The sequence below is a fragment of the Silurus aristotelis genome (assembly GCF_946808225.1).
Source record: "Silurus aristotelis genome assembly, chromosome: 18".
Lineage (NCBI taxonomy): Eukaryota > Metazoa > Chordata > Actinopteri > Siluriformes > Siluridae > Silurus > Silurus aristotelis.
Window position 1 is genome coordinate 22,873,188 of NC_139591.1, and position 27,939 is coordinate 22,901,126.

The window sequence follows — 27,939 nt, forward strand, 5'->3', positions numbered from 1 at the left end:
TGTATATATTTATGATGAAAATACAATCATATAGCAAAGTGTTGACTAAATAAATGTCATCAGGAGCACAGCAATAAAAAGAAAACACAACAGCACTGAAGCTACAAGAGTGTAATAATAATCAAAGTAAGAATACTGGTACGTGAGTCCGAGTTGATTTTTTCTCATCCTGTTATTGTGTAAATCTTGTGCTTCATTAATTACAGCAGTGTTTTATCTGTGTGTGATTAACCGAGCACAATAACGAACAGTGAATAAAAAAATGCATCAGTAAACAGCAGACACTGAAGTCTGAAATGTTTTGTTAATTTCTGAACGATTCTTCATTAAACCCATTATGATGTCATCAGTGGCTTTTTTTTATAAATGGTTTTATGTCTAAGAGACGAAACATCATTAATCACGGAAGGAAAACTCTTTAGAAACATGTCTTGTGTTTATTTTATTTGTGGTAAAGCTCAAGAAGATGAATTAATCTCGGTATCAGATTGAATTACGTTGTCATGGCAATCAGCGTTAGTTGTTGTGTCTGGTTCAGAAGAGGGAAGTAACGAAGTACAAATACTCTGTTACTGTATTTAAGTAGATTTTTTTGGTATCAGTATTTTACTTCACTATTGTTTTTTCACTAGCCCGTTTTCACCTCTAAATTAAAAAAAATGGTTATTGCTTTTTATCTCACAATTTCTCAAAATAGCGATAAAAAAGTCAATTTAATTTCAAGTTTATAACTCATTTGCGACACTTTTTCAGTGTATATAGTGTGAGTATAAGTTGTACGTGTGTGTGTGTGTGTGTGTGTGTGTGTGTGTGTGTGTGTGTGTGTGTTTATGTGTTAGTACAGAGCATTTAAATGTGCCAATCTGGAAGCAAACAGCTAGCTCTGTATTACTACACCCACTTTTATGCAAATGACTTGTGGGTTAATTTGCATATATATTTGCATACTCTCATACATTACATACACAATATCATAAGTAATGTCAGGTACTTGGGTAATAAATTCATACACACAAATTAACTGCTGTTGTGTCTACCTTCTTCTGTCCTTAATGTAAATTCTTTCTTTTCTATACTTTTCTTTTTTCTTTTCTTTTCTTTCCTTTTTGATAAAGCCCTAGCCTGTTCTCCATTCGTCTTTTGTCGAGCAGGGAGGAGTATAAACGCTCACAGTCACCTGAGCCGCTTTCCCAGTAGACCTTATCACCATGGCATCAGCAGCATTTGTAAACCAGAGCCTGAACGTCGAGCTACTATTGTGTGTGTGTGTGTGTGTGTGTGTGTGTGTGTGTGTGTGTGTGTGTGTGTGTGTGTGTGTGTGTTTATGAATGTGTTTGTGAGGACCGGATCATCACAGCAAGATATTCACAGGTATGAGCCTCTTATTATTATTGCTACTATAATTGTAAAGATCTAGTCAAGCTCCAGCAGAGATGTTTAGACCCTCAGCTCATGTTCTCACTCATCTCAGACTTTATAAATCATTCATGCACACCTGATCTGGAGAAGGAAAACCTGCATGGAGATTGTTTTCTCTTCCTTCCCTTCTTCCACGTGTGATGTGGTCAGGGTTTACACGCATCCTCGAGGTGGCTGCAACTTGATCTCAGAGAGAAAAATAAAACACACCTTATTATTTCATATGTAACAATCCTGGAGAGCAGCACAGCCTGAAAGTCGACATTTTTTACACCTAAAGGAAAAAAAAAAACAGGCTCAGAGTGGAGCTGCTGGGGCTGCTGAGGAAATGAAAAACAGCTTGCTGGTTTCTTCTCGCAGTCAGTTGAGGTTGCTATATTTGCATGTTTATATTACAGATGGGACTCTTGTCAGACAAGCTGATGGCCGCTATTTGCATGTAGGTGCGTCTACCTTTCTGAGTTCAAGTCTTTCAGAGACATCACAGTTACACACACACACACACACACACACACACACACACACACATTGGAGTTTAGGATGTGTATTAGGTGTTGAGTGAATCCTTGTTCATAAGATGTTGATTATCTTTTGGGAACAGCAGCTCGAACTTTGGTGCAGCAACAAATCCCAGGTTTACACTGTTACTTGATGGTTTCTGGGTAAGAAGGATTTGTACGATGAAGTTTTCTATCCAGAGTTTATTTAACATTCAAGGAAGGAGTCTCCAGTGTCAGCGCTTTGCAACCACGACCGAGGAATTTATCAAATCTTTATTCTTTCGGCTATTATTTCAGTGTAGAGAAGACTGTGATTGAGGGCGTTCATAGCCGCCGTTGAGTGAAAATAAAGAGTGTTGCTCTTTAATAAATAAAGATGGATAGCCTGTTGTGGTTGTAGAAATGTCAGATCGTATATCAGAAAAGGAAAAGAAAGATGAATTTGACCCAATGCTCTCACATATCAAATTGGTTTTGGGTTTTGAATTAAGAAATGTTTCCATATAAAAAATGGGAATTAATTTTATTCTGTATATCCAGTGGCTGGGAAAAGTGTGGAAACACCTAGAGGTTTATAGTTTTTGAGTGCATGTTCCTTTTGTTTTTATGCTACGAATTCAGTAAAAGGATTAATTAAATGGACAGTGAATAAATGGAAGAAAGTTCTGTGGAGTCCAAATGAGACATTTGTGTCTCTAACAGAAGAACTTGTGTGAGATGAAGAACAGGAGAGAAGATGTGATCAGACTCTCTCACCCCCACACTCACACTTGGAGGTGGAAGTTTAATGGTTTGGGGTTGTTTTGGAGCAAAGAAGGTCGCGGAAAGTGAAAGGAATCCTGAACCAACACGGCTTCCATTCCAAACTTCAGCACCATGCAGTTCCGTCTGGACTGCCGCTCGTTGGAAGCGACTTCACCGTACAACAAGACGATGAGCCTGAGGTTCTGTATGTGTTATTTAGAGAGCAGACAGACGTCTGGAGTGATATCTATCATGGAATCACCTGCCCAGTCATTCCACCTAAATCCTACTGAACTGCTCTGAAATGAAGAAGAACATCTCACACTAGTGAAGAACATCTTTGGAGATTTTTACAGGAGGCACAGCAAAATATATCAGCTGAACATTTGGAGGAACAAAGTGTCCAGATGCTGAGTGTGTAAAGCTGTTCTTCATATTAAATTTATTAATGGAAATAAAATGGAACATCAAAAAATGTTAAGATTTGTTGGACCAGAGGAAATCTTCATACTGTGGCATTGCCGAGTTTGTCGCATAGATAAAAGAGGAACATGCACGTCTCTCGCAAACACCATAAAAGCCTCGGTTTGTATAAATAAAAATAAATTATACAATATAAGAACTATATTTAAATATTGTGGTTTTGTATGAGTCGTGTTTTGAGCTACACCATATTGCCAAAAGTATTGGCTCACCTGACCTTTCCTGATATATGTGGATCTTTTCCAAACTGTTACCACAAAGCTGAAGACTTTCAATCGTACAGGACATCTTTAGATGCGCTATAATAAAATTTAGCAATCACTTGTACCCCAAACCTGTTCCTGGCATGGCGATGCTCCTGTGCACAAAGTGAGCTCCTTAAAGATCTGGTTTACATGCTTTGGAGAGGAAGATCTTGAGTGGCCTGCTATAAAGCTCTGATCTCATCCCTACTGAACACCTTTGGGATGAATTGGAACCCTGACTGCACCCCAGGTCTCCTCACCTACATCAGTACCTGTCTTTCATAATACACTTGTGGTTTAAGAAGACAAATATCCATTAGCACACTCCAAAATCTTATGGAACATCTTCCCAGAAGAGTGGAGGGAATTAGAAGAGCAGATTGGGACTAAATGTTGAATGCGATGCTCAAAAATCACATACCAAACGTATGACCAGGTGTCCCAATACTTTTGGCAATATAGTGTATCTCATTCGATAAAATTGCTGCTTTGGTGAGATTCTTCAGAATTATTTTATGGTGTAAACATTTTTAAATAATTATCAGATGAATATCAGTATTGGCCGAGGTTTTAGTTTCAGTATCACTAATCATGTCTTTATTGCTGCAGCTGCTGTCACACCAACTTCATGTAATTAGAATGAATCTTGTTTTGCAACAAATTTTTTCTCTCTCAGCCTCGAGGCTCCTCCTCCAAAAGGTTTCACACTGAAATTGTGCCAGGAAAGTTTTCAGCTACTGTATGTGAATGAACTAAATATAAACAATAACGTTTAAATACAAAACAAATCATGGATCCTAATGGTGTTCGAGTGAAGCAGTGAGGATTTCTGTTTGATTTTATATGTAATTGGGAAAGACATTAATATTTATTTATTGTATATATATATAAATATATCTTCACAAATCTCCACAAAATCTAGTGGAGCATCTTCCCAGAAGAGTGGAACTTATTATGACATCATAATGCGGAATGGAATGTTCAAAAGGTGGCACAAACCAAACAGGTGTCCACAAACTTTTGCCAATCCTGTGTGTATTTCTATCGTTGTATTTATGGCTTTCAAAATGGTAAAGTATCAACAGTAGACAGTAGTTTGGCCAAACACACACACAAACACACACACACACACACACACACCCACTTTCTGACCAATAAGAATTTATACTATGAACATGAAACCTGTCTGATGTTACATGTTTAAATCTAATCTAATCTCTCGCTACAAACAAAACCACACTGTCTTATTTTTTTCCTCTTGTTTTTATCCAAACAGAAATCCGAAGATGGGGTGTGTTCCAGCCTCGCCGTCTGTTCTCGTCCTACTGTGTGCAGGAAGTGTACTTTTCATCGCAGGTGCGTTCTCTCTTCTCCTTTTCATGTTTGTGTTGTTTCTAAAATGGAGGAAGTGAAATGGGAGATTTTGTTTACAGGATTAAGGCAGAAAATACTGGAAACTCTGAAACAGAAATGATTTAAAAATTAAAATGTTTTGGATTTTCATAATACTTTACAATTTTTGGAATCCTTTTTGGAAATGTTGAGAATTTTTTATCCTTGTTATCAGGATCAGTCACAGTTTATATGCTATGAAAAACCCCAATGTGTTCCTCCATTACTTAACCTTAATCTCCGTATTAGTGTATTTTTTATTATTTTATTAACTGCTCTTCTTCCTTCTTAAAACTAAAGTTTTGAATATTTATTATTTATTTACACGTTGAAAAATAAATAATTAAATGTCTCTGAAACTGAATCTGAAAATAAACAAACATTTTATGATTTCTCAACAATCCAGAATAAATTTAACATTTAAAAAAAACACACAAAAGACCTCACAATTTAAAGACTTATTTAAAGAATTATTTTGTACTATTGAAAAATATAAAATATAATTTTTGGGGGGAGGGGGAGGGGCTTACTTTCTTTAACCTGTCAATCACAGCAACATGAAATGTTTTTACTGACTGTCTGTGACCTTGAAATAAAATTAAAATGCAAAAAAGTAAATAAATAAATAAAAATAAAAAGCAAAAATACGATAAATAACATAATAAACTAAAAATGGAATTACAAACACAACTAAAATTAAATATAAATAAATATAAATAAACCTGGAAGTAGAATAAAATAGATCAAATAAAACAAAAATAGACTTGGAATAGAAAAGGAATAAAAAAATTTATAGAATAAAAATAAAATAAAAGTAAACGGAATAAAAATTGAATAAACGTGAACGGAAATTGAACTACAATTAAAGGTTACATTGCAAAAGTAAGATACGTAAAACACCAAAAGGTTTCTGCGCAGGTCGAATCAGATCAGAGACACAAACAGTGTGCACTTATTTTCAATGACTATGAATTATTGAACATTCTGTGAGCTTGTGTATGCAGAAGACGGTGGATCGCTGTGTGATCAGGATACTTTGCACCGCCCTGTAATGCAGCAGCAGATTAGTTTATTAGTCTCAAATCTGTTGACGGCTAAAAGCAGTCTTAAGCCTACCGGGAAACTCATTTAAAACAAAACAAACATCTAGTTCAGGAAATGAAGATGTAATTGTGTACAGTAAATAATAAGAAAGTGTACATGAGCTCTTTCTGTTCAAATATCTTGGTTTAATTTTCTTTATATTTTATGTAACGTTTCCTCATCAGTGTTGATGAAATATATATAATAATAATACGAGTAAAGAATGAGCTCTTGTTGAATAAATCGTCTCCATGGACCGGTGGATGTTATTATATCTGCAGTCATAATAATTTTTTTTTCACCCCGTGATGTTCAGACGTGACCCTGCCTATGAAGATCACCTCCACCGGGCCTCAAACTTTACAGCTGGCACAAGGAGAGCAGAAAACCCTGGGGTGTACGTACACACCCGGGCCTGAGGATGTCGGTGAACTGGACATCGAGTGGACACTGGTCAGTCCAGACACCACGCAGAAGGACAAAGTGGTGAGTACACAGAGACGATACAGACTAACTGAGCACCATGGGAATTATTTACACTCCAATATGTTTCAGATTAGGAATATTCAGCTCCGATGCAGTGACGCGGGATATCAATTAGCTTCATTATTAAAGCAACAAAAATGAAGGAAAAATGAAGAAAACTGGATTTCGATCATCTACTATACTGTCATAAGTGTGTCAAAACATGTCCATGAGATTGGTTTGTGCTTCTTTTTGAACATCCCATTCCACATTTAGTGCCTATTTGCTCTTATAACAAGCTCCACTCTTCTGAAAAGATGTTCCACTAGATTTTGTGGAGATTTGTGGAGATTCATTCGGCCACAACGGTGTTAGAGGTGGTTGAGGTAAGGAGGCCTTGGATTGGAGCTCTATGACAGGAGATCTTCCACTCAAATCCTTGTAAAGCAGATCTTCATGAAACTGGTTTTGTGCATGGGAGCATTGTCATGCTAGAACAGGTTTGGGTCTCCTAGTTCAAGTGAAGGAAAAATTTCATGCTCCTGCATCCAAAGACGTCCTGCACAATTGTCTGTCTCTGGTTTTGAGTTTAAGGAAAAAACACACTGTGGCTTGAAAAGTCGGGTGTCCCAATATTTCTGACCCTACAGTGTCGTTTTAATATTAAAATATTATATGTGTGTAACTTAGAGCTGCAGAAATCTACCTATAATGAGCCGTATATAAATGAATAAAGGCACACGAAGCTGTATTTTGATCCATTCAGTCAGTTTTATTATTGCAAATGTTTTATCATCGTGTGATTTATCAGGTTCTGATGATCTGATGTTCCTGCATTCTGTCTCTCAGCTCCTGTCGTATTCAGGTGGACAGAAATATATCCATGGTGACCAAGAGTTAATGACGGGGGTGGACTTTGCCGTGAGTGACCCCTCTCTGGGCGACGCCTCGCTCTCGATCGCCGAGCTCACGGCCTCACACACCGGCACGTACCAGTGTAAAGTGAAGAAAGCTCCGGGACTGGACATGCTCAAGGTCACTCTGCAGATTCTGGGTAATGTAACGATTAACATCTGTTATCCATGAATAATAAAGCGTCCTCAAGCACCATAAATATCACATCACAATACTTGGGGATATTTAACAATATAGTGATACTCACATATACATACATATTATAGTGATGTGATCTCATACACTTTATGGACAAAAGTATTGAGGTTTTTCCCCAAACTGTAGTACAAAGTTGGAGGCATACAATTGTATTGAACACCTAAAGTGTGTGAAATGAGCGATTTCTTTATTTTTGCCTTCATTTCTCAGGTCCTTCGTCTTTTTTTCTAAATGGAAATGCATTGGAACAAGTTCAACGGCATTCCGACAAGTTCTGTTTTTTACAAAATAAATGCTGCTGAACGAGTTGCACAGACTTTTCTGTGAAACCCACCCATTAGTTGGAACTACAAAGATCATGCTGTGATAAAGGATCAAGTGTATCGTTATGGTCAGGATCTTTTATACACTTTTTAAATCTTATTTCCATGACGTTCCCTTTAACTCTTTGGGATTGCCACCCAATCTTTCAGACAGATACGCTCCAGATTCTCGGTCCGTTTCTGATGAATTTGTTAGTTTTGGATTTAAAAAAAAATTATGAATTATGACACCTTTGTTCCTTTTCTGATTTAATATTAAAAGCAAAAAACAAGCGTTTTATTCTTTCTGAGCCCATTCACAATAAGAGAAAACAGCAGGATGTGGTTATTTATTTGCTTTTCTGTTTGTTTGTTTGTTTGTTTGTTTGTTTGTTTGTTTGTTTGTTTGTTTGTTTGTTTGTTTGTTTGTTTGGTAACAATGCTGTATAGTAAGTGTGGATACTGGAAAGTATTTGGATGTAGAAAAACTAATAAAAAAAATGTTTAAAGGGAGGGGTGCACAGAACAGCAGTTTTTGGTATAAATATAAAAATAATACAATATATTTAATTGCTGCAGTGATATTAAATTAATTGATTTGAAATGCAGTAAAAAAAAAAAAAAGTTATATTAATTCAACCGTCACAGAAAATTGTATTATATCTGTAAAATGTGTTTAAATACATTATAATACAATATATAATATATGTTCAAATGATTACATATATTACAATATAGACATTTATACACATTTTATAAGTATATATTTTTTTTTATAAAATATTAAGTAATTATATAACAGTATTATCATAAACACTGAATAATGTTTTTGTCTTTATTATTGAATTCAATTATATATAAAACATTCCAGTGTTATATAAAGCCATACAATGTATTTACATGCAATATAATATAATATAATATAATATAATATAATATAATATAATATAATATAATATAATATAATATAATATAATAAAAACAGTTTTTAATTCATCTCTTGTTCATATCTCCTGCAGTCATTTTAGGGTTTTTTCTTTCAGTAATAATGTAAAGGTCAGAAAAAAAGCAGGTCAGCATGCGGCGTTACCATGGAAACAGAGCACAATTCAGAATTGGAAAAAAAAGAAAATCCATCTTGATCAGCTGTAGGTGGTGAGAGCAGTTTACATCCGAAATTAGAAGAAGCCGAGAGCATAACGTTCGTTCCGCTGGGTTTTAAAAGTTCAACGAGTGAAGAGATGAGTTGAGAAAGTAGTGATGAGTTTCCCTTCCTGAACTTTCTTCATTTCGCTGCTGCCATGGCAACGAGCTTTATAACCTTGACGTCGCTTCTTTTCTGAAGAAAAACAACATTAATCTTACACAAACCGAACAAGAACGTCAAGACTCGTAGCCGCGTCCAGAAGCTGAACGTGTGCTATCATTAACACAAAAGATCAACAACCGACCGTCATCAGGGGTCAATCCACATGTGTTTATTGTGTGACGCAAATCATAATAAAAGATGTAACAATCAAAGTCTGAGTATGTGGAAAAATAACTTTTATGGATTTAATTGGTTTGTGCTTTTTTTTTATATCCCATTCCACATTTAGTCCCCATTTGCTGTTATAATAAACTCCACTGTTCTGAGAAGATGCTTCACTAGATGTTGTGAAGTGTGGAGCTTGTGGAGATTTGTGGAGATTCAGAAGTCAGGTAGTGATGTAGGTGAGGTGAGAAGGCCTGGGGTGCAGTCAGCGTTTATATTCATCCCAAAAACGTGTTCAATAGAGTTGGAGCTCAATAGCAGGAGATCTTCCAATCCAAACAATGTAAAGTAGATCTTCATGGTGCTGGCTTTGTGCACAGTGGCATTGTCATGGTGGAACAGCTTCGGGTCTTCTAGTTCATGCTATTATGTACAAAGATGTCCTTAAAAAATTGTGTGCCACCAAATCTGTGCTAAAAGTTTGAGGCAGAACCACACATGCCTGGAAACATCCGGTGTCCCAATACTTTTGGCAGTATATCACTATCAGAGCATCTTTTTCAACAGTTCTGGGATCTGACCTAAGGTAACCTCCTCTGTCCATCAGAGCGACCATCAGTTCCGAAGTGTTGGATGGAAGGAGACGGGGGCGTGGGGACGTCTCTGATGCTCCGCTGCAGATCGGATCAAGGTTCTACACCCCTCCAGTACGTGTGGAAGAGAGAAACTGGAGGTCCGATTCCTCCCACCGTTACACAGGGTGAGTGTGATGTCATATTGTCATATCAGACCTCACAGCAGGTCGTGTGTGGTGGGGATTGATTTTTTTTTTTTTTTTAATAGACTTAATGGTTTTACTGGAACAGTGCCATTGTGAATTTAAAAAAATGCCCCACAGACGGGGGAGTATATATTAGCGTCTCGTTTGTGAAAAATGACCTAGAAATGGAAGGTCAGGAAGCGTGCTTTTAAAAATTATGGATTTTTTTTTTACCCGATCGTAAGCGTTTTTTGTACAAAGTCTCTAATTAGGAAGAATCCAACCCACAACTTGTACAAAATTAAATAAATCACTTTTTAATTAAAGAAGTAATCAGTTACCTTTAAGTAATTACTTTTACCACGAACCCAAATTAACCTCCTGAGTGTGCAGGACTCGCGGGAGAGATAAAACACTTTACTAGCTTTACTTATCTTCAGAGCCCTGCTTCTGCTTCTCCTGCTGCTGCGATCAAACATACCGAAAAAGGTGTGTAAAAAAACATCCAGTGCAAATGTTTGTGCACCCATGCCTCAGATTGATGAAACCATTAGACCCATATTTGTTTCAAAGATTTAAAAAAAAGGTACTGGGCTAAGAAACCATAAGAGCAACCAGAATCCAAAGCGAACCCGTCCTTTTCTCTTTTGGGGGACATCGGGGAGTTGTGTAATACCTGGCAACCCATTCATAATTTCTGGTTATATCCTGTTGAGAAAATACAATTTGCTTGATAAATGGCCAAATGTTTTTTTTTTAATTGGGTTTTGATTTGTGCCTGTGTTCCTTAGATCCGTTCCTCGGAGAACTTCTTATCTCTAATCACTCCACGGACTTGATGGGAATCTACGCATGTGAGGCGTCTAACGCTGTGGGGAAAGAGTTTTGTCGAATCAACCTGCAGGCCTTCAGTCGTAAGTGTAAAAGCTACATCCACATACGAAGGTTAGAAAAGTACAGAGTACTGAAATCTCCACACCTTTACGCTCACACATTTGCTAATTAGAACTTCGCCCTACCATCTCACTATCGCTAACATTAGCTCTAATAGCTAATCTAATCTAACTGCTAGAAAACTAGATCACATTTTAGAGTAAAGTTTTCTTGGTGAGCCAAATGTCAGAATATATTGTTACCTAACTTTGGGTACTAAATTATTTAATGAATCATTAAAGTTCACACTCCTATTCTTTTTATTCCTACTGAGTGGTTTGTGTGTGTGTGTGTGTGTGTGTGTGGGTGTGTGTGTGTAGCTCCTAACAGAGCCGGTGTGATCGTGGGCATCGTGTGCGGATGTCTGTTGCTCATCATCATTATCCTCATCATCCTGTTGCTCCTGTTCTTCCGATGCAGACAGCAGCGGCGGCGCTACGAGAAAGAGTTCTCCAACGAGATCAGGTAGAACGAACGCGATGGCTTCTCACGACACTTGTTTGTTAATCGTAGTTAGTGGGGAACAAAGACGGCTGATGTTCCTCATTTATGCCTTGATCCATTAATACCTCATTCTGCAGATTTATCACAAAAAAGAACAAGAGAAAGAGGCTTTTGACTTCACATGTATATTACAGCACAGTGAAATTCTGCCTTCGCATATCCCAATCTCAGGATCAACCATGAAACAGCACAGAAGGTTAAGGGCCTTACTCAGGGGCCCCAAGAGTGGCAGCTTGGCAAAACTGGGTCTTGAAACCTCAGCCTTCCAATCTGTAACCCAGAGCCTTACCCACTGAGCCACCATTTACATTTACGACATTTAGCAGACGCCTTTATCCAGAGTGACGTACAAAATTGCTTTGAGATCAACAAATAAATCAACAACGGTTTGCTGGATTTTTAAAATAAATGTAAACAAAGACAAAGCAAACCTGGAAAAGTGCAAGTTTTAGTGTTTCAGGAAGCCGTAGGTCTTCACCCATCACCCAAAGATAGGCTCAGCTGTTCGGACATCTCGGGGGAAGTTCATTCCCGCACCTTGATGTATACCTACCAAACCAAGCCTTTGATTCGTCCTGCCACATCAAATATGAAGGCCGGAAAATCTCATTTAAAAAAAATTAGGTAAAAAAAAAAACGAAACTTTTAGATTGAACTTTTCTCTTATTAGAAGGAACTGAATATCTACTATGAACTCTGCAGTACAATAAATTGCATTGCATTAAACTCTATTGTACTATAAGTTCAATGAACTAGAAAATATACCTGCATTAATTAAAGCAGATTACAGAGCACTGTTTTTAATTTATTTATTTTTATTTTCAATAAATATGGAATCAAAGAGAACCCATGGCAACCTTCATTTTATTAAAATATTTAGTACAATGCACCATTTATTTTCAGGCCACTGCCTTCAATCAAGTCTGTTTTTTGTTTCTTTGTAGGAAAATGTGTGGGCAGCTCTGATAAATAAACATTTCGAGTGAGATTTTCTAAGCAAATACGGGCAAACCCAAATGATTGGCTTGAACTGAAGTTCCTACCTGGAACGACCTTCCCTTTTATATAGAGACATTGCACATATGAATACGGCTCAGAAACAAGAATTTCAGTATAATTCAATTTTATTTGATTATATATTGTAATAATGGACATGGTCAGAGAATCTGGATTTACATTTACAGAAAACTGGATGTCATCTTTACCTTTTTAAATGTATCCCTAACAAGCAGGAAAACTCCCGTAGATCTCAAACCCTGAGAGCAACCAGAATCAAAAGAGAATTCATCTTTATCTGAGTGTCACCAGGGGTCCATTCTAAATTAGTGGATTATCTTTCAATTAGCAGGATTTTATTAGTATTTATTATTATTATAGAGCTTTCTGAATTCAACGTATCACGCAGGATCAACACGAAACTCCAGCACAGTGTGATAGAAAGATTTTGTCAAGTCAAGTCAAGTCAAGTGGACTTGGACTTGTCTTGGACTTGGTTTTCTTTTAAGGGGAATCATGTGCATCATACATTTTTTGGACCTTTATATTAATAATTTGAGTCAGGAACAACATAAGTAGAAAAAAATTACCATTTTGTTGAATTTTCTTGTATTTATTTCTGTAAAACTGCTTTGGGGGACCTCCCTGTTTTTACAGATTTCAAGGTGTTCCCTGGCATTTCAATATGATTTTCAGATTCTTCATCACCTTCGAGAATAACGCACAAAAAAATTTTTATAATAATATTATTATTATAAAATAATAATATAATATTTTATTCCTCTTGTTGCAGCAAATTGTAATCCGTTACTATTTAATTAACTAAAAACCAGATACGAGGTGGTATCAAAAAGTTTCCAGACTAGTTTTGTAACTCACCAACAGATGGCAGCACAAGGCTGCACGCACAGTCACAGGGAGCACTGACCTTTTTAAGTCAGTGTGTCAAAAGACATCGTCCTGTGTACATCGGGAGCCGTGCAGCAGGTGCTATTCTGACCACGTGCTTTACCCCGTCTGCTATTATGACCACATGCATACCCTGTCACAGAGCTCTCGTCACTTCCGTATCCACCCTACTCACCAGATTGGTCTCCTGTGGACTTCACCCTCTACCCGAAGCTGAAGATCAACCTCAAAAATGGCCGTTTTGACACCGTTGCAGAGATTTGAAGTGCAGGAATGCTAAAAGCACATGTAGATAAATATTTTGATACCACCTCGTATCGTTGTCTCGAATCGCTGCATATCTACTCACACGTTCTCTCATCAGCAGCCTGTGAACTTCTTAATCATGATGATGTTATAAAAGCTACAGCTTTACTGCTGAGTCTTACTGTTACAAAGTGCTGAAACTGGAGACTCCTTTCATCCATGAATAAATAAATGTTGCAATAGAAACAATCCTATATCAGATCTGTGAAATGACCCAATCGATCTGCTCTTGTTGCGTCCGATTATCAGGGAGGACGTTCCAGCACCCGAAAGCCGACCTACAAGTCGTGTTTCGAGTCTTCACTCCAGACAGGCGTACAACCAGATAAGCCAAACCGACCACCTCCATCACACGGAGACAAGCAGCATGGGATACGACGGCACGCTGCCCAGATACGACGACAAATACGGCTACATCGTCTGACACCTCTCATAGTTTCATATAAAAGTGAAAATGACTACAATTTAGTGCTGAAATACAAAACACTCCCTTTGTATACAGTGTGTTATTTATAGTGTGCATTTATATGGTCATGCGATGATTTTTGTATACATGTGTATCTTAGTTTTTTTCTCTCTGTGTGCACAGGTATCATTTAAATTGTGTTACAATGTTGTAAAGAAGATTGAGGGCATTATGGTGGATGGATGTTGGACTTTTAATGACCTTATTAGTTTTATTATTATTACTATTATTCAGAATCTAACTGCTAATCATTTATTTTGTCTTTTGTATCTGCAGATACATTCTAATTTAAACATCACCCCCCACACCTGTGTGCTCTGAATCTGTGAATAAAACAACAACTTTTTATTAAATACACATTCAAGAGTTTTATTTGAAGCAGAACGCACAACTGCTGTTAAACCCTCACAAGTCATTCCTTATAGATGATTTTGCTGTTTTTCTGATGAGGATAACGTACATTTTTTGGACATACCAAGAAAATAAACATACAACGACAAAATTTTGAATAAAATCAAGAAACAAGTCAATATTTACTGTATAATTATAATAAGTGTATAATTTTCCCAAAATTTGGACGGATTAAATATGACGAGTGAAAGTAACATAAACATAAATATAACATAAATATATAAATAATCAGAAGTGTGACACATAATTAGGACATTATTTCAAAATATATATAATAATTTTTCTACAAATGGGAAAGGATATGCCTGTGGATGTGAGATTCATTCGGGTTTGTGAGAAATTAAGTCTAAAAACAGACAATTTTACTATATAAGAATCAAATTATATATTTTTAAAATTATACGGAAAACGATTTCGACACTTAGACTGCAAATCTCTGTAACAATTTATTTATAGTACATTATATAGCATATTGTCTATATGATATTTTAAATGGTTGTGTACTTATGTATGTTAAAGTCAATCTTTATTATTTTTATTATTATTGTTATTATTATTATTATTATTATTATTATCATCTATTTTTGTTTATTGCTTGTGTGGCCAGCAGGCGGCGCATGCGCACAATGCGTCATTTCTCTGCACGAAAAGGGGGGTTGGGGGAGCTGTATTAACGACGTAAAGCGCATGCGCGGATTTGTTGTCACGACCCGCTAGCCGTCTGTCAGCGCAGAGGCTAGGCTAAGCTAACACCGCTAATCATGAAGGCTCTTCGAGGAATGGTGAGCGGAGCCGTGAATGAGATTACCTCGGCTGTCAGCGGACACAAACCTGCCGCCACACGCGAGCACGTCCTCGCCGTCAGCCGCGACTACATCTCTCAACCGAGACTCAGTGAGCAGAACAGCCATTTTTTATAAAACATCGGGGTTTTTTTTCATTTTTTAGCTAGCCAGACGCACAATAGGGGTCGTATCTTAAAATGCGCAACGAAGTGCACTACGTAGGGTGCATCGTAATGTCTTTTATACCCTACCTAATACACTTTTTTTTAAAGACGGTGCTATTTGGGACGCGGCCATTAGCTGTGCGCAGGAAGATCCAGCGTTAATGATGCAGCGAATGAATGACAGGATTAGATAACAAGAAATACACGAAATCTATTTATCATTTATTCATTTCAATAACTTTACAGCATATAAACAAAGATTAAAGGATTGCTCTTTACACGCTTATCAACATGGATTAGCATTTAGTTGCTTAGCTAGCCGTGTCTGCATTTTGTGACAAGCAGTTATATAATGTGATGCTCATTTTAACATAAATAATATAATAAAAATAATAGCCTTTCAATATTAAAGCAAAGAAATGCGTTTTTATTGTTTTTTTATGTTATCTATTCTATTATATATATATATATATATATATATATATATATAATATTATAGTTAGCTGGTGATTTTATGATCTATTGACTAAATAGCATTTATTTAATTTAGTTCTATTGTTTATATGCTATATTATGTTTAATTTCCTGCATTTTGTTAACATTGTTATTATGTTTATTATATATTTGGGTTTGTAGATTTGTCCTTGAAATGTGTATATGATGATGGTGCATTAGGTGCAGAGCAAATTGTTTGATAAATGCATCAGATAAATAAATGTAAATAAATATTTGAATAGAATTCAAGAATACAAAAATACCTATAATAGCTCATACACAGCTCAGTGAAGGCCTGAGAGGTTTATATATATATATATATATATATATATATATATATATATATATATATATATATATATATATATATATAAACGTGTTAACGCAAATTAATTTAAAACACTACAAATTTTATTAACGTGCGACATGCACATTTGACCATTTTTTTTATTAAAACCTTCAATGTAACACGACCTCCTTTCTTAATCACGACCTCCTTTCTTTACTCAGATCATAAAAAAAATTATAAACTTCAGCAAAAAAATATTTTTTAATCACTAATCATTTGAAAATCCGCCATGACGCACACATCCGGCAATTAACACCGTCCGTGTGGAAACATAGCAAAAGTGTTGTTTGGTGTCCTGATTATTTACGTAATTTTGATGACCAAAATGTTATGTGCTTTTTTTTGTGGACACCTGACCATAAGATGGTATGTGCTTTTTGAACATTCCACATTAATCTTCTGTTATAATGAGCTCTACTCATCTGGTAAGATATTCCACTTGACTTAGGAGTGTGCTTATGAAGATTCATTCAGCTATAGAGTGTAAAGTCAGGTAGTGATGTAGGTGAGAAGGTGAGGAGGTTCCTGGGGTGCAGTCAGTGTTCACATTCATCCCAAAGGTGTTCAATTGTGTTGTAAACAATTTATTGGTTCTTTGTTGTTGTTTTGCCTTTTGATATCTAGTTAAAAAAATATATATTTACTGTATATAAACATACTGTTTGTTTTGTCTGCAGCATATAAAACTGTATCTGGTGTCAATGGCCCCCTGGTGATCTTGGACCAAGTGAAGGTGCCGTATAATAATAATAATATTAATAATAAAACTAATAATAATAAGACTTTTGAATATTTATTTTCTCTGAAAGTTCCAGAAATCCACTCTACTCCCTAATATTAATATTTAATGTTCACATTAGTAAAGCGGCTCCTCTACTGTAGTTTCCCAGGTACGCTGAGATCGTCCACTTGACTCTCCCTGATGGCACAAAGCGCAGTGGCCAGGTGCTGGAGGTCACCGGTTCCAAAGCCGTCGTCCAGGTGAGCTGCACTGTTGTTGTTGTTGTTGTTGTTGTTGTTTGAAAGATCGACAGATGTGACACGACCCATCCCTTTATTTAATTCTTTTTTTTTTTAATACCGTTTTTAGGTGTTTGAAGGAACATCAGGTATCGATGCCAAGAAGACAAGCTGCGAGTTTACAGGGGACATTTTACGCACACCCGTATCAGAGGACATGCTGGGTGAGGAGCTCGATTTCAACCTGATAATGTGTGATGTAAGAAAAAAAACTCCCTTTGTAAAACTGTTTGTGTTTCCAGGCCGTGTGTTTAACGGATCGGGAAAGCCGATCGACCGAGGTCCAGCTGTCCTGGCCGAGGACTACTTGGACATCATGGGTAAAACATCAGTGCCTTTCCTTTTCTTGCGCAGAATTCATTGAAGAATCGTCAGGAGCCGAAAACCATGCATTAGATAAGCAGTTGCGAATGATAGCAGGGAATTGTTATTGTGTCATAAGATATAAGAGCCAATCACAGATCAATATGCAAATAAAAAAAAATAAAAAAAGATTAAAGATGTATTTTAATATGGAAAGGAAATGGAAAATCTATTTAAATCTTACTATCTGTCTGATTTTATTTATTTATATATTATTATTATTTTTTATATATATATATATATATTATATACTGTATATAGACAAGATAAGATAAGATATACCTTTGTTTGTCCCACAGTGGGGAAATTTCTCTGTTACAGCAGCAAAGAAAGAGAAATGTGCAAAAAAATAAAAGAATAGAGACATAATACAGTATATACACAACACAATGTATAAATACAAAGAAGAAAAACGAGACCACAAGTGATTTACGCTAACAGACATCACACAGGTGTAATATTGCATGGTTTTAAATGATGGTTATTGCACATGTGTTGTTTAAAAACAACGTTGTTATTGTTATTATTGGAGTTAAACAGTAATAACGGTGTGTATTTTGGTGACTGGTTCACTGGGAGCAGCTCTGATTGTAAAGTCTAATAGCAGCAGGGAGAAAAGACCTTCTGTATCGCTCCTTCAGACACTCAGGATGTAACAGTGTGTGATTTAACAGTGATGAAACTGTTTCATACAGGCGGTGAGAGTCGTTCTCCAGCAGTGATGATAGTTTATCTCCCATCCTCCAGAACTGAGCTGGACTTCCTGATCAGCTTGTCCAGTCTCTTCCTGTCTGCAGTGAAGATGCTGCTGCACCAGCAGACCACACCATAGAATATATCTGAGGCCACCACAGAGTCAAAAAAGGTCTTCAGTAGCTCTCCCTGCACTCCAAAAGACCTTCATCTCCTCAGCAGAGAGTGTCGGCTTTGTCCTGTCTTATAAATGACCTCATTATTATCTGTCCAGTCCAGTTTGCTGTTCAGATGAACCCCCAGTTATTTGTAAGAGTCCACTCTCACAGTGTCCTTTCCCTGAATGTTCACTGCCGATAATGAAGTTTGTTTGTGCCTACGGAAATCCACCACCAGTTCTTTTTGTTTTCCCCACGTTTATCTGGAAGCAGCTCCGTTGGCACCAGTCCACAAAGATCAGTCCTCTGTACTCCCTGTCGTCATTATCCGTGATCAGACTGATGATAGTGAACATGAAGTCTGCAGTGTAGACGGTGAAGAGAAACGGGGCCAGAATCGTTCCCTGTGGGGCTCCAGTGTTGCAGATAACCATGTCAGGCTCGCAGTCATGAGTCCTCACATACTGTGGTCGGTCTGGAGGTAGTCCAATATCCAGTTAGACAGATGATGGTCTATATTGTGTGTGTATGTGTGTAATATATAAATACAGAGAAATCAGCAGGCTGTAAACATTACACATAGCTCCTTTAAATGTATAATGTTTCAGCATTCAGTAGTCCTGGATCACACAAAAGCCTGACTGACTAAAATAAACAGTATTCATGTTTGAACTTTTGTGCATTTCAGGCACAAAGGACACGTGACTAAATATTTGCTTTCTTTCCACCTGCTTTTCCAGGCCAGCCCATCAACCCACAGTGCCGTATCTACCCCGAGGAGATGATCCAGACTGGCATCTCTGCCATCGACGGCATGAACAGCATCGCTAGGGGGCAGAAAATCCCCATTTTCTCAGCAGCTGGTCTCCCACATAACGAGGTCTCATTCACTGTCAGAATAAAATCGCTTTGTGGAGACTTGTAGTGATTCTTTTTCTCAGGAATTTGTAAGAAATGATCAACAAACATGGCTACCAAGGACTTTTTTTTTTCTTGTCTCAAATATTTCAGAAATCAATAATTAACCCCCAAATAATTTCTAATATTGAAATGTCTGAATGTGAAATTGATCTTGAAAAGAACTACAGTCTATTTAAATAATCAATGTTAAAATTAGCATCTCATTTGCATTTGCATCTCATTTTCTGTCCATTTATTTGTAGAGATTAACATTGTTTTCGGCTTTGTGCACGATTTCAGATCGCAGCGCAGATCTGTCGGCAGGCCGGTCTGGTCAAGAAGTCCAAAGACGTGATGGACTACAGCGAGGAGAACTTTGCCATTGTGTTTGCAGCCATGGGGGTGAGAAGAACTACGTTCTAATAGCATTCAGGTCTAATTTCATCGCCCTGTTTGTAAATTCATTAGAGAATATTCTTGTGTCTGTAGGTAAATATGGAGACGGCTCGATTTTTCAAGTCTGACTTTGAGGAGAACGGCTCCATGGATAACGTGTGTCTGTTCTTGAATCTGGCCAATGACCCTACGTAAGCACATCAAATAACCCACGTACCATGCACACCATTTTTACTGAACTAGCTGCGTATTCAGCAGTGCAGCACTCGATGATGAATTAATTCTCCTGGTTTAGAATCGAACGCATAATCACTCCTCGCCTGGCGCTGACCGCTGCTGAGTTCCTGGCCTATCAGTGTGAGAAACACGTCCTGGTCATCCTGACTGACATGAGCTCCTACGCTGAAGCCCTGAGAGAGGTCAGGGACATTCACTGACACTGAGTTTAAAACTAACCCCATCACTGTCTCTAAACACGACCCAATAGGAGATATTTTTGGGATTTCTTTTAAATGCAACATTCTTTCCAAGGTGTCTGCAGCGAGAGAGGAAGTGCCTGGCCGCCGTGGTTTCCCTGGTTACATGTACACCGATCTGGCAACAATCTACGAGCGGGCGGGGCGAGTGGAGGGACGTAACGGCTCTATCACTCAGATCCCCATCCTCACCATGCCTAATGATGGTGAGAACGAGAAAGAGGCAGAAAAAGAAAGAGAACTGCATCACTGTATTTTGTATTGTCTCACTTCACTTGTCTCACTTCACCCCAGACATCACTCATCCCATCCCTGACTTGACCGGCTACATCACGGAGGGTCAGATCTACGTGGACCGCCAGCTTCACAACAGACAGGTCAGTCACAGTCAGAGAACCTAATTTTATCGGACGCTATCGTTTCTATGGCAACGGCTCATTCTCGGCACGCGATCGCTGTATGCAGATCTATCCTCCGATCAACGTCCTGCCGTCTCTGTCTCGACTCATGAAGTCGGCCATCGGAGAGGGAATGACGCGCAAGAACCACTCCGACGTCTCCAACCAGCTGGTGAGATTCCGACCCGATCACATGAGCGACGGCGAAGAAACGGTGCTAATCAATACGCGTATGTCTACATCGAAGTTGTTGATCAATAAAGCGTGGTCCTCTGTCATCAGTACGCGTGTTACGCCATCGGGAAAGACGTCCAGGCCATGAAGGCTGTAGTGGGAGAAGAAGCTCTGACGCCTGATGATCTGCTCTACCTGGAGTTCCTGCAGAAGTTTGAGAAGAATTTCATCGCTCAAGGTAAGTCCATTTTACACACCATTTACAAAACCACTCAATTGTAGGAAAGTTCTTGCTGATGGTCTTGTAGCCCATTCCAGCCTTGTGCAGGTCTACAGTCTCGTCCCTGACGTGCTTTGACAGCTTGGTCTTTCCCATGGTGGTGGAGAGGTTTGAATGGAAGAGGTTGATTCTGTGACCGGTGTCTTTTATACACATAATGATAAGAAATTAATTTGGGTCTGTGGGAGTCAGAATTCTTGCTTATTTGGTACGGGATCAAATACTTATTTTACTCGATCAGATACAAATTAATTTATAACTTTTCTTTAATGTTATTTTTCTATTTTTTATATTCTCTCTCTCTTAAAATAAACCTACCATACAGATTCCAGACTGAGCAGAGGATCAAATAATTATTTCCCCCATTATATATATATTAATGATTTTATCTGCCTTTCTTTGTTTCCTCTCCCGTGTACTTCCTCACAGGTGCTTACGAAAACCGCACCGTGTACGAAACCCTGGACATCGGCTGGCAGCTGATGCGAATCTTCCCCAAGGAGATGCTGAAGAGGATCCCTCAGAGCACGCTGGCCGAGTTTTACCCTCGAGAGTCCAAACACTGAGCCGCTGATCCGTTCTGCCGTACGCTCTCTCTCTCTCTTTCTCTCTCTCTCTCTCTCTCTCTCTCTCTCTATTTCTCTCCTCTCCTGTGTATCTCTGCCCCTCATTACAAAACATCTCACCCTGGATGTGATCAGCCGCCGGCTGCGTGGTGAAACTCTCCTCTCGCTGTAGCCTCCTCACCGTAGTGCTCCGCTTCTGCTCTGTACATGATCCCAACGTGGCCCAAACCCGTGATGTATATACATTATATATTATATATGTTGTGAATATTGTCGATGTAAAGCAAATGAATGTGTGTGTGTGTGTGTGTGTGTGTGTGTGGAAAAAAAAAACAATCGTGAGCATTTAATTAGATTTATTAGCCAAACGTTTAGTCCTGTGTCACCGCTGGAATTATTATTACAAACTAAAATGAAGTCGTGTGTGTTTGATGGAAAACGACTACAGGCCAAATGAAAGGGAACATTTTATTTTTTTGTTTGTTTTTACAAAAAAAATTGCCGATCCGACGAAAAAAAAAAAACACGCTCTGATTGGTCGATGCGACCCTGATTTATTCATTAGCAGCTCTCCATCTTTTCCATGCGCCACGTCGCCGTAGTAACAGCAATATCATTCGTGTAAAAAAAATGCCGGAAATGCAGCACGCGTGTGTGAGAACTTGGTTTCGTCTTCAAGCAGCCCTCAGTGACGTCTCCACATGTCAAGACGTTTCGGTGTCTTTAGATTTGCACTGGGGGGGATGTTTTGCAATTTGAAACACCAACAACAAAAATGTCAAATCAGCAGCTTTGAGTCTTTCACACGTTCCTTTTCTGCTCTTAGACGAGAGCTGATTGATCGATATCTCGAGCAGACGCGTCAGCAGACGCTTGTCATTTTGAAATATATATTTACGGATATAGAACTCGACTGAGTTTATTGTTTCCTTGTAATAGCAACCCTGGTTGCTGCTTTTGATTGGACGCCGTGCGCTCGGTCTGATCTACTTTAGGAAGCTCTGGTGCAAAGCTGAAGGAATGAACGTGTCTCGGTCAATCGATAATATTTGGGATTTTTCATCGTGAACTTATATTTGTAGAATTAAATCTTATAACCTCCATTTCCTTTCCTATTGTCTTTTATGGGTTTTTCCAGAGACACATTGATGTTCCTTTCGTTTCCATGCAACAAACTCGGTATTTAAATGGTTTGAAGTTTGAATTTGACCAAACAAACCTATAAATGTTCAGATGCTTTTTTTTATCTAAATCTGAAATTCTTTAGATAAAACTCTCCAGAGATGTTCTTCACTAGATGGAGATCATGTGATGCAGTTCAGTAGGATTCAGGTGCGGTGACTGGGCAGGTCGTTCCATGATGGATATCATTCCAGACGTCTGTCGCTTCAGGATTCCTTTCACTTTTCCCGGAATCTCCTCTGCTCCAAAACAATTAAACTTCCACTTCCAGGTGTGACGGGTGAGGGAGTCTGATCACATCTGCTCTTCTGTTCTCCAGAAGTTTCCACTCATTCACTCTGCAGTTATTGTGTGTTTCTACCTTTTTAATTTTGTTGCACAGAAAAAAGGAACATACACGTGTCACAAAAACCAGAAAAGACTCAACACTATAAAAGCCACGTGTTTAGTAATAGTGCAAATCGTGGTATTCTTGTCATCATTTATTAAGTTAGTGTTTATTTTCCCGCTTCGTCATCTGTCATCTTTTTATTTATTACGTCAATTTTTATTATTGTTATCAGGATTATTTATTGGAGCCACGGAGGCTGCGTGTGTGTAGTGTTTCGTTCCTTGTCAGATCGATGTGCGGCAGTAAAGTGTGTATCAGTCTGAACGCATGGAAATCGAAACGATGTGACGTGTGATTGTGAAACGTCTGTGTATCATTGTTCTGTGGAATAAAACCTGATCATGTGTCACACGTTGGGGTTTTTTGTCTTATTTTTAATGTCAGAAAAAACACTGTGTTTCTGCCTCAAACTGTCACAGACAAAATCTGGAAAAAATGAGGACTAAATGTGGGCAGGACAATCATAAAAAAAAAAAAGTACACCCTCTTATTCATCATGTGCTGAATAATAATTTTATTTATAAAAAGACAAATCATTTCAGGTGACCACAAAAGTTAAGGACTTTTCAGAAGTTATAAATTATGTTCTGTATAAGTAATAACACGGTAGTTTAGGCTGTAATTAGGTTGAGTGTCCACAAGAGGGCACTGAGGAATGTTCCTCTCTTAACAATCAGCGCTTCTGAGCTACACCACTTCCTGTTATTGCTTCCTAAACACACCTATATTTATATAATCACCTGATCATAAATCTATCTACAGCAGCATTCAAATACAGCTGCATGTTATTAATTGTATATGTAGACTACACCAAAAAGACTCCATACACACACTTTTAGTGTTGTGCAAAACTTTTAGGCAGGTGTGAAAAAAAATGCTGTAAAGAATGCTTTCAAAAAGAAAAGTTTATAAAATGTTTTATTTGATCACCGCTTGGCTTTGAGTTCGTACACTTGCACACTTTGTACATATGCACAAACTCAGAGATTCTTTATGATCGGTCTCAGGTGGCTGACTAACCCATTCTACCAAGCAGGTGCTGATGATCATCGATTTCATCTGTAGGTTGAAACCCAGTCATTAAGTGAAACAGAAGCAGCTGAGTAGGAGCGTAGATGCAAGGATTAGCCAATGAACAACTCAGCGCAGTGGATTAAAAACACATCCTGCTTACTTCCCTTTGACATTGGAAGATATCCAGCACTGCCTTCAGCAAAGAACTGGAGGAAACCATTGGGACTGAGGTACACCCATTTACTGTCTGGAAAAATCTGTCTAGAAATGAAAGAATTATGGCCAAAAAAACTTTGAAACTGCAGGCAGAAGAAGTGCAGCAGGTTTATTTGGCTGTAGCAGGAGGCAAGATGTTTGCTGAAGGACAATACAATAATGAGTGTCTGCAGGCAACAGTGAAGCATGGTGGAGGTTCTTTGGCAGTTTGGGGCTAAATTTCTGACGCTGAGAGATATGTCCTCAATGCTGAGAAATACAGGCAGATATTTATCTATCGCATCATCAGGGAGGCATCTGATCGCCCCCAAATTTATTCTGCAGCAGAACAACGGGCCCAAACATTCAGTCAATGTCATTAAGAGCTATCTTCAGTGTTGAGAAGAACAAGGAGTCCTGGAAGAAATGGTTGAGTCCTGATCTCAACATCATCGAGATTTTCTGGGACGAGATGAAGAGACAGAAGGATGTGAGGAGCTTCTCTATGGTAACTTCTCTGGATCAGAAGGTCATAGGTTCAAATCCCAGCACCACCAAGCTGCTACTGCTGGGCCCTTAAGCATGGCCCTCAACTGCTCAGTTGTAAGTCGCTCTGGATAAGGGGCATCTGCTAAATGCTATTAATGTAAATGATCATAATAGTGATGATGATGATGATGATCTGATGCAACCATGTGCAGCTTTTTAACTTCTTTTCAGTTCTACATAAAGCAGTGTAGATTCACACAAACTGGTTTACCCTTTAATTAAACCAGACCCACACCAGGTTGCATTGCATTCTGGGAATTTAAATCCAAGCATCCCGACTCTTTTAATACCTCATTACTTTTATACTGTGAAGATGATCATTGGGAAGGTGAGATATTTCTTATCAAACTCCTTTCTCCATGAAGTCTAGCAGTGCAACAGATTTGTGTTTATTAACTATAAAAACACACACACACGAACTGTGCAGGTATAAAAAAAAAGGAAGTTGGTTGTGCTTTAGTCAGCAGTTATGAGTTAGAAGTTGAGGCAGAAAGTGTGCTGCATGACTAATCCCCTACAGCTATGTTTAGTTACAGGTTGACCACGCCCTGTCTGACAGGTCCGTACCTGCACTGGGGCAAAGCATACAGGACGAAGGTTTATTACGAGACACATCTGGTTTGCTGTGTAGCTGTTAATCTATAACTTCACATATATCAGACAGGAAGTCCAGTAATGGCTATTCATGTTAGCATGAATCATGTGACTAGCCTTCGAGTTATTGATCTGTCTCGTCTATGCTTTAATAATTCATCATGTCGCATTAATCCTGTATATTAGAAGCTTTGAATAAGGGAATTCCATCTCAGTTAAGCCATGAGCACTCATTTGCATATTACGGTTGCCAAGGTGATAAAAACACTGTCTGAAATATGCTTAAAAATGTGTACATCTTTTTGATTAGTGATTTGCGTTATTTAAAGCGGCAGTACGCATTTTGGGCATTTCTGGATTTAAAGACCACGTGAAAATCTGTGAATTTTTTCTGTGAATTTCGGGTTCAAATTTCGTTTCGAACTCAACTTTTTTACACATTACCGCTTTAATGTATGTTGTGTTTCTTACGGGCCTGAAAAAAACAAACATTTCAGAAATATGGATTTGATTTTAAACAAAAAAGTTTATACAGTATACTACTGGTTTAATGTGATGTTGCTTTGGGCCCTGAAATGTTTAGAAACACCATTGTAACCGCTGTAATATTAAACAAATCCAAGTTTACATACTGCAGCTTTAAGTGTTGCACGGCTATACTCAGTAAAACGGTTACATATTGCGGTTTTAAAACAGAAACAAAAAACCTCCAGAACAGGGTTAAATTGTGCGATCTTGGTGTAACATCTTGTGGTTAAGATGTTTATGTATTGAATAATTATCCAGATCGAATCAGAAGTATTTATTAATGTATGTATTATATGATGAGCAAACGGAGAACATTCAGATGATCGAATGATTAAAAATTCTTAGACTTCTTAGATTTCACCACCTTGTTGTTGCTTCTGCTCGATCATCAGCTGCAAAATTAGAAAGGAAGTTTATTTTTTTCTGCCTTGTGCAAGATCCTGTGTACACTAGATCTCTCCTCAGTATGTCTACATACAGTGTGTGTGTGTGTGTGTGTGTGTGTGTGTGTGTGTGTGTGTGTGTGTGTGTGTGTGTGTATATACAGTGTGTGTGTGTGTGTGTGTGTGTGTGTGTGTGTGTGTGTGTGTGTGTGTATATATATATTCATTCATCCTTTCATTCATTTTCTCCCGCTTATCCGTAATTCGGGTCGCGGGGGCAGCAGTCTAAGCAGACCCCCGCCTTCGACTGCTGCCCAATCCTCACAGCACCGTCCCTTACGGTCCCTCCTGCAGGTGGTGAGCCCACGGGAAGTATATATATATATAATTTTTTAAATATAGAATATTTATTATATTTTTCATGTTCAGAGTAGCCACCTTTTGATGGCAGATTTGTTCACTCTTGGTATTCTCTCAGTCAGCCTCATGATTATGGTTTTAAAACCATCTTGAGAAGTTCCCAGAGGTATTAAGTGCTTGTTGGATGCTTTTCATTCACTATCCATTCAAACTCATCCCAAACCACATCTACTAGCGTTAGATCAGGTAATTGTGGAGGCCAGGTCACCTGATGCAGCACTCCATCACTCTCGTTCTTAAACAAATAGCTCTTACAGAACCTAAGTGCAAACCCTATGGGATGGATGGCATGTCGCTGCAGAATGCTGGATAAGCCATGCTTACCCATGCTGGATAAGTGTGTCCTCAGTTTTGAATGAATCACCAAAAATGTGACCAGCGGTTAGAATAAAAAATAATATTTTTATATTTTGAAACATCAAAAACTCATTGTACCAAAGGACCGTTATGTCCATTCTGTGTGTTTCTTGGCCCAAGAAAGTTTCTTCTGCTTGGTGTTTTTTGCTGCAATTTGACCCTAAAGGCCTGACTTATGCAAGTTTCCTTGCTGCCGCGCTGCCACGCGATTGTCCAGCTTGACAATATAACAACCGACAGCCTGTGACTCAAGAACGTGAGTTTAAGTAGTCTGTTCTTTCATGAGCCACAGCTGTCGGTAATCTTGGAAAGCAGCGTGACTGCTATCGAGGGGGGCGTGGCAGGGTGGATCTCTGACAGCTACAAAGGGGGTCGTAGCAGGGTGAATCCCTGACAGTCCGCCACTTGAACGCTGAAAAGCATTTATATAAATCGGTCATTTCTGAGGCTGGTAATTCTAAAAAACGTATCTTCTGCAGCTCTTCCTTTCCTTGGTACGCTTCTCACAAGAGCCTGTTGTCATCATAGCACTTGATGGTTTTGGAGTCTGCACTTGGGGATACATTTATTAAAGTTTTTGAGAAAGTTTTTGAGATCAAAATGT

The 27,939-nt window shown here is 38.3% G+C and overlaps 3 protein-coding genes across 4 annotated transcripts in view; 2 read left to right on the plus strand and 1 right to left on the minus strand.

Annotated features, from left to right (window-relative positions):
- Nucleotides 1–1,599, minus strand: part of LOC310741175 (putative flavin-containing monoamine oxidase A) — a 57,466-nt gene extending 55,867 nt beyond the window's left edge. The window contains exon 1 of the mRNA XM_083568781.1: nucleotides 1,496–1,599. The gene's annotated coding sequence lies outside the window, so the exon portion shown is untranslated. The remainder of the gene's footprint in view (nucleotides 1–1,495) is intronic.
- Nucleotides 1,197–14,447, plus strand: vsig8a (V-set and immunoglobulin domain containing 8a). 2 transcript variants are annotated; one of them, XM_083568814.1, is made up of 8 exons: nucleotides 1,197–1,371; nucleotides 4,668–4,747; nucleotides 6,183–6,352; nucleotides 7,181–7,385; nucleotides 9,828–9,980; nucleotides 10,772–10,894; nucleotides 11,234–11,378; nucleotides 13,878–14,447. In XM_083568814.1, exons 1-8 carry the CDS (start codon nucleotides 1,325–1,327, stop codon nucleotides 14,050–14,052), a joined length of 1,098 nt encoding a protein of 365 aa, XP_083424940.1. In that variant the 5' UTR covers nucleotides 1,197–1,324; the 3' UTR covers nucleotides 14,053–14,447. The 2 variants fall into 2 exon arrangements, with proteins under 2 accessions (XP_083424940.1, XP_083424939.1); XM_083568813.1 differs by lacking the exon at nucleotides 1,197–1,371 and having other exon boundaries at nucleotides 4,569–4,747.
- Nucleotides 14,448–15,128: 681 nt separating this feature from the next.
- On the plus strand, nucleotides 15,129–23,646 carry atp6v1b2 (ATPase H+ transporting V1 subunit B2). Its single transcript, XM_083567778.1, has 14 exons — nucleotides 15,129–15,399; nucleotides 16,976–17,031; nucleotides 17,181–17,279; nucleotides 17,389–17,482; nucleotides 17,561–17,638; nucleotides 19,273–19,412; nucleotides 19,733–19,834; nucleotides 19,922–20,019; nucleotides 20,124–20,247; nucleotides 20,360–20,510; nucleotides 20,599–20,681; nucleotides 20,770–20,874; nucleotides 20,985–21,114; nucleotides 21,586–23,646. Exons 1-14 carry the CDS (start codon nucleotides 15,267–15,269, stop codon nucleotides 21,720–21,722), a joined length of 1,530 nt encoding a protein of 509 aa, XP_083423904.1. The 5' UTR covers nucleotides 15,129–15,266; the 3' UTR covers nucleotides 21,723–23,646.
- Nucleotides 23,647–27,939: the final 4,293 nt, after the last annotated feature.

Coding starts and splice junctions, on each gene's coding strand:
- vsig8a (XM_083568813.1), top strand. CDS start 4,588: ATGTTTAAATCTAATCTAATCTCTCGCTACAAACAAAACCACACTGTC. Junction 7,386..9,827: donor GGTCACTCTGCAGATTCTGG/GTAATGTAACGA, acceptor TCTGTCCATCAG/AGCGACCATCAGTTCCGAAG. Junction 11,379..13,877: donor GAGTTCTCCAACGAGATCAG/GTAGAACGAACG, acceptor TCCGATTATCAG/GGAGGACGTTCCAGCACCCG.
- atp6v1b2 (XM_083567778.1), top strand. CDS start 15,267: ATGAAGGCTCTTCGAGGAATGGTGAGCGGAGCCGTGAATGAGATTACC. Junction 20,020..20,123: donor AATCTGGCCAATGACCCTAC/GTAAGCACATCA, acceptor CTCCTGGTTTAG/AATCGAACGCATAATCACTC. Junction 20,875..20,984: donor CCGACGTCTCCAACCAGCTG/GTGAGATTCCGA, acceptor CTCTGTCATCAG/TACGCGTGTTACGCCATCGG.